Consider the following 20,524-nt stretch of genomic DNA (forward strand, 5'->3'; position numbering starts at 1 on the left):
GCTCTGGGATGCCATTCCCAGTTAGGACTTGCCACTGGTTTTTGGCAGTGATGGGGCACAAGTCTGACTCGATGTTGTCTTTGTTTGTGTTGGGATCACCTTCAGGCCCTGCCCAGTAAGAACTGGGCCCCCACAGGACTGGCCGGCGACTGACCTGTCCACACTCTCTGTGCCCTGCAGGTGCTGTTCAGATGAAGCGGCGGATTGCAGTGATCGGGGCGGGGGCTTCGGGCCTGGCTGCCATCAAGTGCTGTTTGGATGAGGGGCTGGAGCCCATGTGCTTCGAGCAAAGTGACGGCCTGGGTGGTCTCTGGAGGTTTAAGGTGAGTGCACGGTGCTAGCTCTCTCCAGCCAGTCTGTACCCCCTAACCCGGCCCACAGGTGACCTCAGCATGTGTCACTTACAGGAGGAGCCCGAGGATGGGCGGTCCAGCATCTACCGCTCGGTGATCATCAACAGCTCCAAGGAGATGATGTGCTACAGCGACTTCCCCATTCCTGACGACTTCGCCAACTTCATGCACAACTCTAAGATCCTCGAATATTTCCACTTGTACGCCCGTCACTTTGATCTGCTGCGCTACATTCGCTTCAAGGTCAGAGGTCCCCTGTCTGCCATGTGCCACGTGCCACGTGCCATGTCCTGTGTCTTTTGTTTGCTTGGTTGCTGATCTCAGGCCGACTGTCTCTCCTCAGACGACGGTGCGCAGAGTTAAAATGCGGCCCGACTTTTCCCGCTCTGGCCAGTGGGAGGTGGTGACAGCCACTAGTGGTGGACTGGAGGAATCTGCCATTTTTGATGGGGTGATGGTTTGTACCGGGCACCACACATACCCTCACCTGCCACTTCAGGACTTCCGAGGTGAGTCAGAGAGGCCTGCTGGGAGCTCCTGGCCCCTAGAGGTGGGCGCACACAAAGTGAATTTGGACCCGTGTCTTTCAGGAATTGAGACGTTTCAGGGGGAGTACTTTCACAGCCGAGAATACAAGGGTCCTGAGAAGTTCCTGGGCAAGAGGGTCATCATCATTGGCGTAGGGAATTCGGGAGGGGACCTCGCAGTGGAGCTGAGCCGAATCGCTGACCAGGTAAGGGGCGGGGTCCGAGGGCGGAGGAGGAGTTATGGGCAGGTGGGACCGCTGAGCTCCGCCCTGTCCACCTTCAGGTCTTTCTGAGCACACGCAGAGGCTGCTGGGTACTCAACCGCATCCTGGATGACGGGCTGCCCTACGACATGCTGCTCATCACACGCTTTGCGAGCCTCTTGAAGAAGATCCTTCCTTTCAACTTTCTCAACTGGATGGAGGAGCAGAAGCTGAACAAGCGCTTTGACCACAAATTGTACGGCCTGCAGGCGAAGCACAGGTACCTCCTCACCGCTCTCACCAGCTGACCACTCGATTGGTGCCCGACCGCTGACCAAATGCTGTCTTTACCCAGAGTCTCCAGCCAGCACCCCACTGTCAATGACGAACTGCCAAATCGCATCATCTCTGGGACCGTGGTGGTCAAGCCCAACATCAAGGAGCTGAGGGGCTCCAGCGTGACCTTTGAGGACGGGAGCGTGGAGGACAAAATCGATGTGGTCATCTTCGCCACCGGCTACAACGTGTCCTTCCCCTTCCTCGATTCTTCCGTTATCACTGTTCGCCATAACCAGGTGTCGCTGTACAAGCATGTCTTCCCTCCGGCCCTGGAGCACCCCACGCTGGCCTTCATTGGACTCGTCCAAGCACATGGCCCTCTGATGGTGGTCGCAGAGATGCAAGCCCGCTGGGTCACTCGCGTCTTCGCAGGTAAGGACGTTCAGGTGGCGTCCATAGAGAGTGTGACCAGGGGATGAAGGTAATGGGTGTGACCGGGGTGGGAGAAGCTATTAATAGAACAGGGTTAGGGGGGGTCAGTATTGTCCAGTGAAAATCACACTTGCATGTGCCACTCTCTGGTGCCATCATCAGGGTGTTCTTCTGCCTTCTTTATCTGAAATATCCCCCTTATGAGTCATTATGGGCAGGATTGGCATAAAATGAGGTGGGATTGCAAGGGGGTGGGGTCAACAGCAAGACTAGGCGGGGTTGATGGCAAGAGTGGCAAGTAACAGTCATTTGAATGAAAGCCTGGGTAAGTGGAGCAGGGGTCCGGGGTTCAAGTGTGAGGTGGATGGATGCACAGGTCTGGCAGCGAGGACCAGAATGAGTGGGCACAGTCAACATCAGAATGTGCCAGGATGAGTGGCTTTGAGCAGGTTTGTGGCACAAGTCTAAAGTGGGAGGAGCAAAAACAGGGCATGTTAAAGAGGACCAGGTCAAAAGTGGGCGGAGTCAAGCAGCATAAATGACTGCAGGCGGGCCATTGGTAAAAGCCTCAGGCAGGCGGAGTTAGAGAGGACCTTTAACAGGTCCCTGTGGTTCAAGTGTGACATGAGTGCCATCAACCACAATGAGATGCTGTTCATGGTCTGGGCTGGGGGGGGGGGTCAGCCAGAATGATTGACATTGAGCAGGTCTGCTGTTGTGGGCGGAGTCGATACGCGTCATCGAGACCAGGTCTGTGACGCGAGCATAACGTGGGGGCGGAGTCATAAGCAGGACATGTGAGTGAGGAGAGTCCTCTGGTAGACGTCTGAAGTGGGCGGAGTCTGAGGATAACTGACGTCACAAACCCCTTCTGTCTTCTCAGGGTTCGGGAAGCTTCCTCAGACGAAGGTGATGCTGAAGGACATCCAGAGGAAGAAGGATGAACTGGCCAAGTGGTACGTAGATGCTTGAGAGTTCCCTTTGCCCTTGCCAGGCCCTGCTGGTGGTGCCCCCCCTGACCTCTGCCCTTCTGTCCCTACAGTTTTGTGTCCTCCCAACGTCACACCTTTGAGGAGGACTTCATCTATTACATGGATGAGCTGGCCACGCAGATTGGCACGCGACCCAGCATTCCTTGGCTGTTTCTTCGGGACCCAAGGCTGGCACTGGTTGTTTTCCTGGGGCCCTGTACACCATACCAGTATCGGCTAATGGGGCCAGGGAAGTGGGCAGGTGCCCGAAATGCCATCTTTACCCAGTGGGAGCGGGTCTTCAAGCCGTTGCAGACACGCATGCTTCAGGAGAAGCCCCGCCGCTCTGCTGGTGCCCTGCTGTTCAAGGTGACCACAGCGATTGTGCTCTGTGCGATGGTCACCTACTATGTCCACTGGCAGCGTCCGGCACTGCTGCAGAAGCTGGTGGACACAGTGGGCATCCACTGGCAGTGACTGGCATCGTCTAGACATGCGGCCGTCTGGGAGCTGTTGTTGGGTTTGAAGGGCCATCATTAAAACACAAGGTGTCCAGGTGTATCCAGGGCTGACCGCTTTGCTGCCCCGCAGGCTGAAGGCTCTTGATTGGCTCAGCAGATCTATTGTGGGCGTGGCCTGTCAGCGATGTCTCACTGGAGGATTTCTGGTGATTGACAGCTGTGCCCTCAGGGCAGCTCCCAGATTCTATTCAGCCTTCACAATGCCAGTTGTCAATAAATCTGTGTCACAAGCTGGCCGTGTGTGGTCTGTGTGATGGTGGGCTGGAGGTCTGTGGGGAGGGTGGTGTGAAGCACTTAGACTGGTGGTCTCAGCGGGGTGGCGGCTGATTGGGTTCAGTCAGGGTCTGTTTGGACATGATGGTGGCAGAGGCCAACGAGTTTGAAACAGAGGATGTTCTGCCATCAAGCCACTTGCTGAACACAACCGTTCCAATATTGCGTCACTGTGAACCTGGGCATCTGCTGGCAGCACAAAGTGATGCGTGCCAGTCGGGCACACCTATCATGGAAACTTGAGAAGTCAGAGAGGCAGCGAAAGATTTGAACCCGTGTCCAAGAGATACCGAGACCAAACAAGTGCTGCCATCCATGAAATCCACAAAGTCACCAGCAGAAAAGCAATTAACGAGAGGTGCCCATCTGGAGACTCTTGCCAGAGGAGTGGAGACTTTTCTAGAAGGTGAGTCACTCAGTATGTCGTGATGGATGTACACCACTAAAAGAAGTTGTCACCTCTGTCCCAGGACTTCAGAATGTCACAACCTGTCATTCGTTGTGTGGCGGGCACAGGGGGCATCGCTTCAGGGTCATATGATGAGCACAACTCAGCTCAGTGGCGGCCCCTCTGTGTGTGAGACCCCATTGAGTGCCCAGACTCTGAGGCCACCGCCTTTATAGTATCTGTTTGTCACACACCTTTGGGTCACCACAGACCACCCCCCTACCCCCTTGATGTAAGGCCAGATGGACCCCCATGTGAAAGGGTCATTGGGATGACATTGGGAGGCCTAAATATGTCCTGACAAACGATGGACCCCCAAATCAAAGGCTTCAGAGTGGCAGCTCCGCACGTGTTTGTCTTTCTGTCCCATCGGTGAGGACACAGAGAAGGAAAGTGACGAGAGAGGAACAGGCAGAGGTCAAAACTGGGAGGAGAAACCAAAAAGAACGAAGGCACAAAGCTGAATGCCAGGAGATGAAAAATAAAGAAATGTGAGAAGCAAGCACAGAAAGAGCTTAGGGTCCCTAAAGTCGGACGCCATGGCATCTGTCACGGGCAGCTGAGTGCCATACCCAGCTGGGACGCCTATATAGCGCCACTGCTAGGTGAGGACAGCCACCCTGGTTGCTATTGGGGTGGGAAGCTCAACCCTATTGGGGCCTGTGGCCACCGCCAGGGGGTGGGTTGTGGTTCCTGAAGCCCTGAAAACCTGCACTTCCACCACACCAGGAAAAGACCATTGAGAGAGCCAGAAAGAGAGGCGCGTGGTGCGGGAAGCTCTGTGTGCTGAGCGGGACATTACTTGTAGATGCTGCAGATAAACGTGTGGTGGACTTAAGACGTGTCTGTCTGTCTGTCTGTCTGTCTATGGTCGGGCCGCCTTCTCCCACTCTCCGAAGCCTTGCCTTCTGCCACCCGACACCAGCTCTCTGACTGTTGGAAGGCGGCCCCTTTTATGTTGTCCAAGAAGCTCTCCAGGTGCCCCTTGATGAACTTCCACCAGCACTTCTGCCACTTCCAGGGCTTAAAGAACCAGAACCCAACGCCTGGCAGTGGCCACGGGCCCCTATAGGGCTGAGCTTCCCAGCTCAGTTCCTGTGACCCCCATAGCAACCAGGGTGGCTGTCCTCTCCTAGCAGAGGCGCTATATAGGTGCCCTGGCTGGGTATGGCACCCAGCTGCCCGTGATAGCATCATTCTGGTCAACCTTAACACTCGTTGCCAATTCAGCGGTGCATCTCCCACAGAATGCTGGGACGTTACCATGAGACATTACCATGGTGAAGAGACGTGAATAACACAAAGTAGCAGAGCATGTCGAGTATCACGGTACACAAAAAAGAAAGAATCGACAAAGCGATACATCAAAAAAACGAGGAAAAATTCAGAACACTCAATGGAGAAAACCACCAAAGCCAAGTCGAGATCGAGGTGAGGAACGTCACAAAGCCCAAGAAAAGCAAACGCAAACACAAAAGACCACCACAAGACTTCCTGTGCCTATATTTATAGATAGATAGATAGATAGATAGATAGATAGATAGATAGATAGATAGATAGATAGATAGATAGATAGATAGATAGATAGATAGATAGATAGATAGATAGATAGATAGATAGATAGCGTAGTCGGCAGGCTTAGAGAGATGGATATGAAAGGCACTGGATAATAGATAGATAGAACTTTATTTGTCCACAGGGGGTCCGAAACTCTATAAATAAATAAATAAATGTCCTAACATGATGACAGACAGCAGGCCACCTGTCCAGCTCACACCTTAATGCCTGTGTGGCTGAAGACCCCTGTGAGTTGCTAGAAAGGCGCAGATCAACATTTAAACACAAATAAACAAACAACACAACTCTTAAAGTGAAATATTTGCATAAGTGGATTCTGTGGTTGATGAAAGCTGCAGTTTATTCAGGGGCTCCTCGGAGCCTTCACTTGATTCACTTTTCCTTCTTTTTTGCCATCTTCTGCTCGAGTCAGTCACCCAAAGGGTGAGGACACCTGAACGTGAGGGTCTCCCAGAAAGCCACCAGAACTTCTAAAGCCTGCCCACATAAGCACAATGGCGAAGTCAGCGCTAAACATAAGGGGCGTCTCTTCTCTGCCCGTCGTTTATATGGTGTGTGTCCCGTAGTACGCGCAGCTTCGTTCTTCTGGCCAACAACACAGACAGCTTCACCTGCCAAGTGGTGGGCCGCTTTAGGAACCTGACAGCAGTAAGTCAAACCCAAAACTGGACCGGCTCGGTTTGTTTAGGCAACTCGGCTGTTTCTGATTCAGCTCAAGTCTCTCCAGGACCCCCTGTAGCCAGCCATCAGCACCGGTGACAGGTAACAGTGAGACGGGCATCTGGGAGGTCAACATTTAGCTTCCTGGCACCCAGAACACCAACGTGGACCCAGTCGAGATTCTCAGCAGTGCGACTGTCGAGGCCGAGAACAACAAAGTGCTCCTAATTAGTGACTCCGTAGTGCGGAGTGTTTGAATTCCCAATGGCATGTAATAGTCAGCCTGCCAGGGGCAACAGGATCTGACATTGAGGCTAAATTAGTGGACACTAATGATATGGCAGTCTGAGGTATTAAAGAGGACCTGCATCTCTCGATGCACCAAAGACAATGTGACTGTGTCTGGCCCCCTCACCAAGATTATACAGAGGGGATGTCACTCAGAGCAGATTACATTCCCTTCACTGCTGGTTAAAGGCCTGCTGTGCAAATAAACGCCTTTGTGGACAATAATGGGCCTGGAGAAACGCTCTTCATCGTAACTGGAGGGGATCTTTGGTTTCATCCCAAAATCGGGCAGCATAAGTGCCTGGCCGAGTGATCAGAGCCCCTTTGAGAACACAACCCTGGAATCTTAAATCCCAAGTTAACAAGTGCAGGCCCGTCCTTACAGGATTTACGTTCCCTTCTTCATGGCATTTGACTCCGTTCTGCCCTCACCAGGGTATCTGCAGATTAAAGTAAGGACAGCGTGACATCGCGATTTTAACTTGACCTCAGTATTCGTAGATATTTCAAGGAAGTCGAGTATAATTATTGAAAACTGTAGCTGCTCCTGTGAGTGTTCTCCTGGTACAGATGAGTCCACCAGGCGACTGATGTCTGAAGAGTAGAAATTCGCTTTCTCTCCTGTTTACGGTGAACAACTAAAATAGAATACAGCTCGTCAATTAAACAATAAGGTGTAGGGACAGCAAACTTAAAACATACCGTGTCCTGACCAGAACTTCAGGAGTCTTACTAGAAGAAGACCCCCTTCTTCAACGTAGCGTCCATGAAGTGTCTCGATATGCGCATTTCTGCTCCACTGGTGAGCCTGATCATGTGACCACCGCACCGTGATGCGCAGACCAACTTTGTATACTTAGGTAGAAATACAATGAGATCAAGTTGAAAAGAAAATATCACCAACAATAAGACTTCACCACAACTATTATAATACACAAGCTGTGTACGCCCGGGGTCCTGGAAACTGTTGAAATCATTGGAAAAAATACAGAAATGTCGAGATGTAGGAAATTGAAAGGAACTCCTCTGGCGTCTCTCTCTCTCCTCGGAGGATTCATTTTGTCGACGCGCTCACATCGCTTGTGCATTAGTGGCAGGAGTGAAAGGGATACTCTGATGCCAATGTTAGCGGGTAAGCGAGTTTCTGTTTCCTCGGAGGCAGAGCCCTCACCCTGACTCCGCCTCTCACTTCTGGGCCAGCCAGCCAGACAGACAGACTTCCACATGCAGACGTTTCTATATAAGACAATATCATTTACAAAACATATTCCACAAACTAAAGCATCAAATTTACAGTCGGCTGGGACCCTTGCCCAGCTGGCACGCCTGGAGAGTGGAAGAACCGTGAGAGGAGCAGAATATGAGAGGGCAGCCACCCTGGCCAAGGGAACAGAGGTTGGAGGCTCAACCCTGTGAGGACCCATGGCCACCGCTAGGGGGCGCCTGGACATTTGCTAAACTCTGGACTGCAGCATTCCTGGTGTGGCAGAGACCATCAAGGAGCACCTGGAGCACAGAAAAGGGGCTCAGGCAGAGGACAGAGCTTACAAGAGAGGGGTGGAGGTGGCAAGAGAAGAAGAAGAAGAAGACGCTGGTACGCCACCTCCAGAAGGCCACCAAATGGAAAGTCAAGTTCAAGAAAGGTCCAGCAGAAGTGGCAGGGCTGTCACAGCACCTGAAAGATTTAAAGATCTTGTGATGGGCTGACAGTAAGGGTTAAGCTCCTTCGGTGGGCCGAGTCCTCGGGACTTCACACACACACACACACACACACACACACACACACACACACACACACACACACACACACACACACAGTGCTGGACTGATGAAGTGCACTACCACGGTGGCTTAGTCCTCGTGTAAGGAATCCTTGTCTCTGAGTGGCAACCCCAGCAGATATGGAGACTGGACACTTACAGGAAGAAAGAAACTCTAAAAGAAGGAGACGATGTTGTAGGACACCCAGTTGATGACACTGCACACCCAAACAGCTTCTGGAGAGGACAACAGCCAAGAGTGAGCGCCCGGACCACTACTGCAGCATTTAGCCTTCTGAATGTCTTTGGGGTCTTCCGACAGGGCCTGATGGGGACTGTGCTGAATGTTTTTAGGAGTAAAATTGTCACTTGTCGTGACTGCCACTTTGAGATGACACTGTAACCTGAATGACCTTTCATCCCCCAACACTGACGCTGGTCGATCCGTGCAGCTAACACTCCCTGTTTGACACACCTGTCCATCCCTGAATGTCCTCATCTGTGGTCGCCAGCTTTTTAGGTGCACAGTGGGGTCTGTCCTCTGGGACTGTACAACATCCTGGTAGGCACCTGCTCAGCCCAGGGCCACGGGGCACCTCAGAGAGAACCTGACTGGCACACGGCTGTCTACTGTTCAGGATGAACTGAAAAGCTAACGGTCTGACAGAAGACCTCGACCATCAGGACTAGGACCCCCTCAGTCCACTTCACTCAGTGCCAGCTCTGATCTTCAGCTCCAAGGCCACTTGACTGCTCCTCACACTCACGTTCTGTAATCCTGTTGTAAAGTCACCCCTGAGGTCTTGTCCAGTTTGTACTCGTTGTCCTCTGTTCGTATTTGATTTTTATTCTGTGTTTGCCATTTTCAATTTCTTTATCTCTCTGCTTGTTCTCAGTATGTTGAGCCCGAGGGGGTGGGGCCTCCTACAGCTGCAACTGTTGCCCCGCCCCCAGTACTATTTAAGAGCCTATCAGACGGCCCGCTGAGCCACTTGTTCTCACTGCTGCCTCCTGTTTGAACCTCTGCTCTGATTCTCCTGCTCTTTGGATGCTGGTTCTGTCCCTTGGAATTGATTACTTGACACACATTTGATTTTCTTCACTTCTGGGCGATAATTTTGCTTTTTCCTCATTTATAAATTTTTCTTCTAGAAAAATAAACTCTTCTATATATATATATATATATATATATATATGGTTGAAATAGTTTACTGTCAAATAAATGCAAAGAGTATGCGACACATGTTTCGCCCTCATTCTGGGCTCATCAGGCGTACAAACTCCACTGCACTCCCTCTCGGGAATCGAACCTCGGACGTCAGCACCAGAGGCGATGCCCCTAACGTTGCGCCACAGCGTGTGGTTCGTTTATTTGACAGCATGTAGATCGGGGTAATTACATTCACGGCATTCGAAGTCTGTGTCACAATCTGATTGTATGGTAGGTAACCACCCTTACAATCAGATTGTGACACAGACTTCAAACGCCGTGAATATATATATATACACACAAAATCCAACGTCTGTCTGTCTGTCTGTCCGCTTTTCATGAGAGAACTTCTGAAGGGATTTGTTCTAGAATTTACTTGAACATTCTGGTTGATTTTGCGACTTCTCTCATCAGCACAGGCTGTGGGCCGAAGAGAGGGGGAGGCGGGACCTCAGGAGTGGGGAGCCCCGCCTCACTCACGCGCCATGTGTTGGAGCGCACCTTGTCTCCACTTAGCTAGTGATATCTGTTTGTTCAGCAGACATGATCATCTCGAGATTGTTGAGAAGTAACGTTTGACGTTTTTGAGGGAGACATCAGAGCTCCGTGTGTTTTAGAGGGGAGCTGCTGATTGGCAGAGATATCACGGCCATGTGATCTTCTCCTCATCAGATACGGTGCCAGTGTTTGATGTTAGAGCGTACCTTCCTTCTGCTTGGCCAGTTTTTAAAGTTTGTCCCGTTTCTCCACTACGTGGGCGGACAGCCAGTTCATTATAAAGACCCCTTGCTTTGCTGTTGTGAGCCAGGGGTTTTATGGCGCCCTCCATGTCTTTTTGTCGGATCATTCAGAGCTCTGACTTCCCACCTGAGTGAGTCACGTGGACTTTTCAGAGAAAAGCGACTTTGCTGTTGATTTGCTACTTGGTCTGCAAAAAAAGCCAATCAACAATCAACTGCGTTTTTCATGGAGATAAGAAGCAAAGCAACTGTAATAAACGCTTTACTGCACACGCAGTCTCACCACTGAGCTGGCTGAGCAGGTTATATTTTCGTATAAAGTGAAAGGTAAACACAATGTCACAACTCATCCAATAGCTTTGTTTTCTGCGAGTCGTCCAACTTGGAGCTCAAGGTTTGTAGTCCATTCTTGCTGAACTTCTGACTCATAGATTTACTGGACATTTCACAGCACAGCAGCCTTGAGCCCCTTGATGGTCTTGCAGGCCCAGACAGCCTGCTTCTTGATTTTGGTTTCTGGGCCTCACATTTGAGGAAAAGCCAGGGGCCCGAACTTCATGGAGCCCAGAAAGTCCTCACAGCCACAACTGTGAAGGAAACATACAAGGAAGAATCTCCTTGGACTGCAGGCTAATGATGAGCATAGGAGTGCAGGTGTGGGTGTAGCCAGGTTTGGGTTTGAAATCGATTTCATGACACGTCCAGATGATGGCTGACTGCTGGAGTCATGAGGCATGAACTGTCACGTCCCCCACCATGATGAAGAACTTGAGCTTGAAGGTGCGAAGGCAATGAGACGAGTCCTAAACTGCCTAACAACCCCACTGCAGCGTTCCATCCCAGCAGGCTCACTCATCTGTTAGGTTTAATTAAACTTGGGCTCTCGTTTGCCGCTGGCCACAACAGCACGGGACATTGTGGCTTTTCTGTCTTCTGCATCACGTTTTACACGATGGCCACCCAGGCTGAGCAGTGTCTCCACATCGTGGCCTTCCTTTTTACCCAAAGGTTATACTGAACAAGGTTGGGGGCTTGACTATTATGGGGTGCGGACACACGACTCTCGGCCTCTCATCATCTTCACATCCGGCCTAACGGACACGTTAATGTGGCCATGACGGCTTCGTCAGTGCAGACCCCCGGGTGCCCACAGAGCTAACTATCACTAATGGAGGTTTGATGAGCTCTTCAGCTGTGTGTCACTGGTGAGCTGGCAGCAAATGGACAATGGACTGTCCAGACTGACATCTCTCTCTGTCTGTACCTACTATATAGCGCCTTTCAAAGCTATCACCAGTCATGTGCTGGGGAGAGCTGCATGTTGGCAAACACGTGCAAGTAAGACTTTCGCTGCACTCTGCATGTGGGACAATAATGACCATATCATTAATGCACCCCCTCAGGTGAGACTGGCGCCCGGGCACGGAGCTGGCATGAGGTCCTACTGAAGGTCAGGATTAATTCTAAGAAAGGAGGAAACCAGCCCGGGACAGACAGACAGACAGACAGACAGACAGACGGGTTCACAAACTGCGATGATCACTGAGACCCATTTCAAGAGATAAGCACCTGCTGGGAGTCACGTATCTCACGCTAGGGGGGCACTGAAGCAGAGATAATGAAATGGCCCTCTCACTGCTGCACTGGCATACTGAGCTGTGTTTGCACAGCGCCAGTCACGTTTCTGGACTTTCCTCCCTGCTTTATTATTTGAATGTCAGCTGAAGGACAAGCCTCGCAGAACGGGCAGCGGAGTGACACCCGAGACCTGCGACCAGGTAGGCTTGCGGCAGGGCGAGTGGGAGCTGCTTATATAGCTCAAGGGGGTGTCGATGTGGAGAGTGGCACCGGGGTGGCACCTGAGTGCCACTTCCAAAGGTGCTGCCTGAGACAGGAGGCCTTAAGCCAGGGAGAGTCTCTGAATAACAAGCAAAGTAAAGTCATGAAGCAATCAGGGAGATGTGACTTGGCACTCTAAACACGTCGGTGCCAAGCAGCAGCTCGGCTATTCTGTTCACTTTTATCCACACAGCCGTCTTTTCTTTCAGCCTAAGCTTCCACTTCCCATGAGCCTCTCGGTTTCAGTGCCCACCCTTGCCTGGTGGTGCTGCACTCAGTGTTCAAAACATGCATGTGCCCTGTGGTGGACTGGCATCCCCTCCAGAGTTTGTATGTGACATAATAATTTCTGGCTATCTATGATCCCATATAGTGGGTGGGGAAAAAAAAAAAAACAGGCAAATCTGAGGAAGTTTTGGTAAAGTGTCACAAATCAGAAACCTTCAATGCAGACGTGCCCAGCGAATCCTCAAAGCACCAGGAGAACCCAACAGGCAGCACATGGCAGACTGAGACGTAGAGAGATGCCAGGCTGAATTTACAGGGCATCTCAATCGAGAACTGTGACTGAGGTTCAACTCTGGGGTGCCATTTGTGTGACCAGTGACGTGCAGGGCACCGCCCCTTTTAAATGAGCACATTAACATGCAGGGTTAGCCACACCCTTCGGAGATGACAGTAACTCAGCCTGGCTGGTCCAACGAGTACATTTACAGGGCCCTGCCTTCTTGTGGGTGGTCCGCGACAAACTGAAGAACTGGTCCAAACTAATCGACACACACGTAGCCCTAAGTGCTAAGGACACCAATAAGTTGGGCAGCTGCTGCAGTCCTAAGAGACCCAACTGCAAAAGGGTTTCAAAGCGGACCACTTACGCTATCAGAGTCGGAGGCACTTTATAATATTAAAATAAAGAAAAGACGCACAAACCGACTCAGTCAGCGAGCCAAGCATGTGAACCTCATACCGAAATAACAAAGAGAAGCAAACACATCTGAACCTTTGCTCCGAGTCGTGACAAGCGCCTGTAAAGTTTGGGATCAAAACCTGAAAACTGGAAGAACAAAGCAAAAAAAAAAAAGCCTCATTAGGGGGCACCCAGTAGTGAAGTTCAGGGGCTTAAAGAAAACACACGTGAGGCCTGCAAACGGGCGCTGCCACTGGATCCACCCGGCTGTCCTTGAGGCCCGTTTACAGCTCCACTTCCATCGGCTGAAGGTTCTCATTTGTTCAGTCGGGGGGTCCGTCACAGGGTGGGTGGCACCACAGCCCCAGCCCTTCAGAGCCCAGCTTTTCATTGTGACTGTGTGGCATTTGCGTGTTCTCCCCATATGAGCAGGGTTGTGTTAGATTTAATGCCCGGGTGAGTGTGCCCTGTGATGGGCTGGCACCCCACGCACGATCGGGCTGAGTGAACCATCTTGGTGACGGATGGCAGATTCCTTCTGTTCAGTTTCTCGGTGGTACAAGTGCTTTTTGTCAAGAGTATGTTAAAGAAAAAAAGGCTTATTCTAAGGTTTCATAACCCCTTAGAATAACGTGATGCCTGGTACGCCACATAACACTTTGCCAATTTACAGGATGTATCAGAAATATATAATACAGATATCTGCGTCTTATTCATGTATGCCACCCAGTAGAAAAGAAATGTAATGTTTAAACAGAGCAAAAAGAGATGAAGAATGACTAGCAACTTAACTGGAATCACTCTTAAGAAAAGGTTTGTGAGCCATAGTCACAATGAGCCAGTTGGCAGATTTAACCACCCTGCCATTCTTTGTTCTAAAAGACCTTCCTGAAGTAGAAGCCAAGTTATGTGAGGATTGAGTGGCATGTGAGTGTGACGCTACACCTGAGGGCAAATGTGGGACTACAGAAGAAGCAGGCTGTATGAACGGAGAGGCCGCTGTCTCACTCAGAGCGTCGGAGGATTGTTCAGATCTCTGCACGGTGTTGTCTTCACCTTCTGTCTCACGTTTTGACAGATAAGAGGGCAGAGTCAGAGAGCAGGAGTCTGACAACAGTCACTATCTGTGAGAAACTAACATCCTGGACATTGGCCTTTGGGTAACTTCTCCTGTACCTGCATACCTGATATGATCCTGGTTACCATCAACGGGAGTTAAGTTACAATCTTCTTCATTTGCAAAAGAGTTGCATAAAGACGTAGAGACTGTATCAATCTCTTCAGGATCCGCATCTGAGAGGTTCAGTGGCAAAAAACTAACATCTAGTACCAAGTACCAAGTTCCTATGTGCCACCCTCTCATGTCCCGGTTGATCCTTGATCTTATAAACATGATTTTGAGGATTTCCATCCACACCAGTAAACGCTGTGCTTTCCTATTTGTCAGCTAGTTATCTTTGGCTGCGCTCATTCCTGTCTGCCACAAGCACACGTAGATCAGCAGGGGCCTCATGTATAACGCCGTGCGTAGAACTCACACTATAACATGGCGTAAGCACAAAGTGGGAATGTGCCTACGCACAGAAAAATCCTGATGCAGGAATCTGTACGTACGTAACCTTCCACGTTCTTCCGCTACATAAATCCCGATCAGCGTGAAAAGTAAAGCACGTGCACGCGCCTTCTGTCCCGCCCCAACTCCTCCCAGAATTACGCCTCTTTGAATATGCAAATCAATATAAACAGCCTTCTGTGAAAAGACAATGGGAAAAGCACGGGGGAAAATATAAGAATTTCAGCGAATACCAAGTGGAGGCAAAGGAAAAACGTACTATTTGTTGGTTTAAACAGTGGTATAATCAACAAAAGGAAGCTGATCGAGTGACAGTGTGTCGGAAAAACTCGAAAGATCAAATTCACAAAGTCGCACAGCGCCCAAAATAAAAAAGAAATCACATATCAAAGTCGGCGTGAAAAGGCGAGTCGTAGCCCACCGTCTGAGTGTCATATGAAAGCTTATTAGGGTACAGACAAAAAAAAATAGGCACTCAGTGGGAAAAAAGCATGAAATGTCAACTTTAATCTCGAAATTTCCACTTTAATCACGTAGTGTATTTTGCCATTAAAGTAGAACATCATAAACTTCATCTTAAAATTATTTAATTTACTAGTTTCTCAAATCCCATTGTAACTAAAGTGGCACATTAAATGCTTTGTTCTGTATTTGATCTTCTATGTGCTCTATGTGTTTGAATCACTACGTGCTTCTTAAACTGACTTTCTCTTTCTCCGACAGGACACATAATCCATTAAATTCGTGATATTACAGCTCTCTGAATAATTAAAATACTAAGATGTATACGTGATATCTTTTTCATGATGATAGCAATGAAAGCATGTTATTAAACATGTGAACACGGTGGCGCAGTGCTTGTTCACATCTCACGTAAGAGGCTTGCTGTGCCGTGCGTGACCTTCGATGAAATAATTTATCACAGCAGTACTGTCTCTTTCAAACATACTAACCTCCAATTCCTGTCCTTACTTTTCTTTCTCCAAATACCCAATCGCCACACAATCAGCTCTGTAATAGACGTGAAGCCATCTGTAAGCTTAGAACGCCGATTCTTCAAAACTTTTAAGGAACATTGAAATATCTTCGTAGTACATGTTTAATTATTCTATCCGTCTATCCTTCCAGTGTCGCATCAGAACCAGCAATAATACAACGCAAGACAGGAGATATCCCTGAACTAGCTAGCGCTGCGGCACCGTGTCCTCACATGTTTAATTATTAACAATACAGATTATTTAAATGAAGTTAAAGTTTTATCTGTATAATATAATCAACATATTTTGCTGCATTTCATCTTAAAAATGATATCGTCATCATATGTAAATACGCGCTTTATAAAGTGGCTCAGGTTGTGTAATATTATAACTGTAGTGCAAGTTTACAGTGAGGTGATTGTACTTATAAGTACTTACAGTTCTACAAGGAGCACTTGATGGACTGATTGAGTGCGTTTAGAGTTCTTGGGATGAAACTTTTTCTAAACCGCGAAGTCCGTACTGGGAAGTCTCTGAAGCGTTTTGCTGTAGCTGAGTCAGCGTCTGCTTCATGCTGTATTCCTGATAATTCTCTTTCCGATCAGCTGCTGCTGTGATTCCCCACTCAGATACAGTGATATAAACACTCCGAGTGGTGCAGTGAGAGTAATATGGAAAAGATGATCTGCTGTGGCAACCCTTAACGGGAGCAGCTGAAAGAAGAAGAAGAAGGTGCATTGAGAGTAACAACGCTAAAGCAGTTATGGTATTTGGAATACTATGGCTATTCCCTGGACATTATATTGCTGCAGGTTCATTACAATCAGATGCATTACACTAATAAACAATATGCAGTTAGTTTCAGTGTATTTATAAAGCTGCGTCAGGAATGTGGAGCTAAGAAAGACCACACAGGAACAGTAGCACTGCTTTGACGCTGGGTGCCGCCAGTCTGCAAAACCGAGCGGAGAAATTGCGTACGCCAAGGTATGAGGTACCGTGGAAATGTGCGTGGCTTTACGCCAAGTTTAGGTTTTATACATCGCGATTTGAGCGTGGAAACGGGAGTACACAACATTTCTGTGCGTACGCACCATTTATACATGAGGCCCCTGGTCTGAGGCGGGTGCCTTTGATCTTTACGTTGTGTTACTGTGAGAGGAGGAGGAATCACAGAGCTTGAATTGTCACATTTTATGTTCTCTGTTTATTATTTCAGACCGTTAATAAAAAAGAGTAAACCTCAAGGACTAAAGGGTGTTTGCAGTATTCTTTCGTGGCAGTTTGTACGGCACGTTGCATATAAATCACAATGCAGAAGCTTTAAGGGTTAACCGAATCCAAAGGCGAGGACACAGCAGTACGGCGCGTGCGGTGGAGAGACCGGTTACACTGGCACTACAAGAGAAGGACTCTGGGCTCATTGTCCTCCAAGGTCAAAACTCCTGTGTCACCATTAAGAACAAATTGTGAACGACCCCTCTGCCTCTCTTCTGATAGCTGAAACTTTATGCTGGAACAACAGGCATTTAAATAAGAATAAGAAGAATAATAATAACTTAATAAGTCATGAAGCGCAGACATTAGAAGAACTGAGACAAGAACGAGCCGTGCAGCCCACTAAGCTCATCCATCCCATTCACAGAGTTTGTCCAAAGTAGCATCAGGTTGAGCCCTGAAGGTCCCTAAAGTCCTGCCGTCCTCCCTTCTACTTGCTCACTTACTCCACTTACTGTCTGGGCCTCTTTGTCTGAGATGTTCCCATCACGGGTTTCCAGCCTTGTCCCTGACGCACAGTTTATTTTAAAGTCACCTCCTCGATCCACTGCACTCATTCCCTTCATGATTTCAGACACTTCAGTCGTGTCACCGCTTCACGTCTCAACTCCTTCAATTCTCCTCATAGTTTGGACCCCTCAGTCCAGAAATCTGCCCAGTTGCTCTCTTCTGGACTTTCTCAATTCTGCTCACTGACACCAGCCCTGCACATGTCACTGAGGTGGGGCCTCACCAGTGTGACGTACATCTTGACTCGTACTCCGCACATCAGGGCGCCGTGTCACCTCACATCCTGTCGGCCTTCTGTCGTCCACGGTCAGCATGTAGACAGTGCAGCGCTGAATCCACCGCGACTCATGAGGGGCACTTTCAAAGTTCAGACTTTTCCTTTACTGGCGACTCCAAACTGGTTCCAGTGGGTGGCTGGGCACCCAGTGCTGTTGTACCTTTTGAGCGTTTGATTTGAAAATGTAAGGATCAGAAATACAAAATGCCGTTGCAAGAGCGCCCATCGTGTGACCATTCGTTACTTTATGAGAATAAATGAAACCTTCTTGTTAGGTGCAACTCAACTTTACTGCGTTGTATTCTGAGACTCACAAGGTCGTCTTTTTTGAAATTCAAGACGTTGGGTTTCCAGTTTACGTTCGTCCAGCTGCTGCTGCACACTCGCTACTTCGGCGTGTCCGTCAACCTGAACCTGGCGCACTGACTGAGCGCACGAGCGGAATCTTTGACGGACGGACGTGAGCGCAGGCGCGCGCACACACACGCACAAGGGCGCGCGCGCGCGCACACACACACACACGCACACACAGCAGCGTTCCCGGGCGCGCCAGGCTACGATGGCTTCGGAGGGCCTCAAGTCACGCGCAGGTGGGCGTGGCGGGACGGGGCGGAAAGGAAGGAGCGAACTTGGGGTCGTGACCAACCGCCTAAACGGGTTTTTACGGAACTTCTTGTCGTCCAGAGCAGACTCGCTCGAGTCGCTCTTCACTCGCGTGTTCGTCCCCTCCCGTAGACTGCTCTACTCCCGGAGTGCGGCGTTTCACGGCTTGATGGGGGGTTGAGAACAGAGCGTCGATCTTGCAGCCAAAAAAAGGTAAAGACTAACGAATCACGACTCGCGACTCCCGCTCGCCCCGTTTGTAGTTTTTTTATACCGATCTTGTGCCTGATTTTAGTGGACAGAATGTACAGGTGCACCCAAGGGTGGGCGCTTGTCCGGGTCGCTGACCTGAGGATCGCATCTCTGTGTAGATGACGTAGGTGGTCGTGGGACCTCAGACACTGCACCTCCAAGGCTGGGGGTCATGGTGGGGCGCAGGTGGCCCCTCAGGTGCTTTAGAGTTTAAGCATCTCGGGGTCTTCATGATAAGTGAGGGGGAAAGGGAGCCGAAAATCGACAGGGGGATCAAAGCAGCAAGCAGAGTCCTGCAGGCCCCCCAACACTCGCCCTCCTCCAGTCTTGACGTGCTGACATTTACTGTATTACTGTTATTTTATTAAGTCTCAATTAATAAGATCAACAGGGCGAATTTGGGAAACACAAATCCCTTACTTTAATTTTGTGAAAGGTAAATTACAGGGGTCTACAAGTTCAACACCACAGTGAGTACATTAGGATTAGACATTAATAACAGAATAAAGTCAAATAAAAAAAGTCTAAAGAAATAAAATGTACATTTCTGTAAGGTACCCATGGGGCTCGGCCGGGCACAGCCCGAAGAGGCAACGTGGTCCCCCTTCCCATGGGCTCACCACCTATGAGAGGGGCCAAGGAGGTCGGGTGCAGTGTGAGTTGGGTGGTGGCCGAAGGTGGGGACCTTGGCGGTCCGATCCTCGGCTACAGAAGCTGGCTCTTGGGACGTGGAATGTCACCTCTCTGAAGGGGAAGGAGCCTGAGCTAGTGCGCGAGGTTGAGAGGTTCCGGCTAGATATAGTCGGACTCACCTCGACGCACAGCTTGGACTCTGGAACCAATCTCCTTGAGAGGGGCTGGACTCTCTACCACTCTGGAGTTGCCCCCGGTGAGAGGCGCAGAGCAGGTGTGGGTATACTTATTGCCCCCCGACTTGGAGCCTGTACATTGGGGTTTACCCTGGTGGACAAGAGGGTAGCCTCCCTTCGCCTTCGGGTGGGGGGACGGGTCCTAACTGTTGTTTGTGCGTATGCACTGAACAGCAGTGCGGAGTACCCACCCTTTTTGTAGTCCCTGGAGGGGGTTCTGGAGGGCACACCTTCTGGGGACTCCCTCGTTCTGCTGGGAGACTTCAATGCTCACGTGGGCAATGACAGTGAGACCTGGAAGGGCGTGATTGGGAGGAATGGCCCCCCCGATCTGAACCCGAGTGGTGTTTTGTTATTGAACTTCTGTGCCCATCACTGATTGTCCATAACGAGCACCATGTTCAAGCACAGGGGTGTTCATATGTGCACTTGGCACCAGGACACCCTAGGCCTCAGTTCGATGATCGACTTTGTGGTCGTGTCGTCGGACTTGCGGCCACATGTCTTGGACACTCAGGTGAAGAGAGGGGCGGAGCTGTCAACTGATCACCACCTGGTGGTGAGTTGGCTTCGATGGTGGCGGAGGATGCTGGTCAGGCCTGGTAGGCCCAAACATGTTGTGAGGGTCTGCTGGGAACGTCTGGCAGAGCCCCCTGTCAGAAGTAGCTTCAACTCCCACCTCCAGCAGAACTTCGACCACATCCCGAGGGAGGTGGGGGACATTGAGTCCGAATGGGCCATGTTCCGTGCCTCTATTGTTGAGGCGGCTGACCGGAGCTGTGGTCGGTGCCTGTCGTGGCAGCAATCCCCGAACCCGTTGGTGGACACCAGCAGTGAAGGATGCCGTCAAGCTGAAGAAGGAGTCCTACAGGACCCTTTTGTCCTGTGGGACCCTGGAGGCAGCTGATAGGTACCGGCAGGCCAAGCGGAATGCAGCTTTGGTGGTTGCTGAGGCAAAAACTCGGGCGTGGGAGGAGTTTGGGGAGGCCATGGAGAACGACTTTCAGACGGCTTCGAGGAGATTCTGGTCCACCGTCCGGCGTCTCAGGAGGGGGAAGCAGTGCAGTGTCAACACTGTATATGGTGGGGATGGTGCGCTGCTGACCTCGACTCGGGACGTTGTGGGTCGGTGGGGGGAGTACTTCGAAGACCTCCTCAATCCCATTAACATGCCTTCCAATGAGGAAGCAGAGCCT

General features: G+C 50.2%; 2 protein-coding genes across 3 annotated transcripts in view; both read left to right on the forward strand.

Moving 5' to 3' along the window:
- LOC114658681 (flavin-containing monooxygenase 5-like) overlaps positions 1-3,520 on the forward strand; it is a 33,521-nt gene extending 30,001 nt beyond the window's left edge. Inside the window, exons 2-9 of the mRNA XM_028810709.2 lie at positions 181-323; positions 408-596; positions 697-862; positions 944-1,086; positions 1,164-1,363; positions 1,439-1,794; positions 2,678-2,750; positions 2,837-3,520. Of these exons, the coding sequence (XP_028666542.1) occupies positions 192-323; positions 408-596; positions 697-862; positions 944-1,086; positions 1,164-1,363; positions 1,439-1,794; positions 2,678-2,750; positions 2,837-3,242 (1,665 nt within the window). The 5' untranslated portion in view covers positions 181-191 and the 3' untranslated portion in view covers positions 3,243-3,520. The remainder of the gene's footprint in view (positions 1-180; positions 324-407; positions 597-696; positions 863-943; positions 1,087-1,163; positions 1,364-1,438; positions 1,795-2,677; positions 2,751-2,836) is intronic.
- Positions 3,521-11,884: 8,364 nt separating this feature from the next.
- LOC114658683 (flavin-containing monooxygenase 5-like) overlaps positions 11,885-20,524 on the forward strand; it is a 34,680-nt gene continuing 26,040 nt past the window's right edge. Inside the window, exon 1 of one of the 2 annotated variants that reach the window (XM_028810712.2) lies at positions 11,885-12,021. The gene's annotated coding sequence lies outside the window, so the exon portion shown is untranslated. Of the gene's footprint in view, positions 12,022-18,267; positions 18,421-20,524 lie in introns of those variants that run through there. The other variant, XM_051933081.1, reaches the window with a different exon arrangement.

The sequence above is a fragment of the Erpetoichthys calabaricus genome, chromosome 10, assembly GCF_900747795.2.
Source record: "Erpetoichthys calabaricus chromosome 10, fErpCal1.3, whole genome shotgun sequence".
Lineage (NCBI taxonomy): Eukaryota > Metazoa > Chordata > Cladistia > Polypteriformes > Polypteridae > Erpetoichthys > Erpetoichthys calabaricus.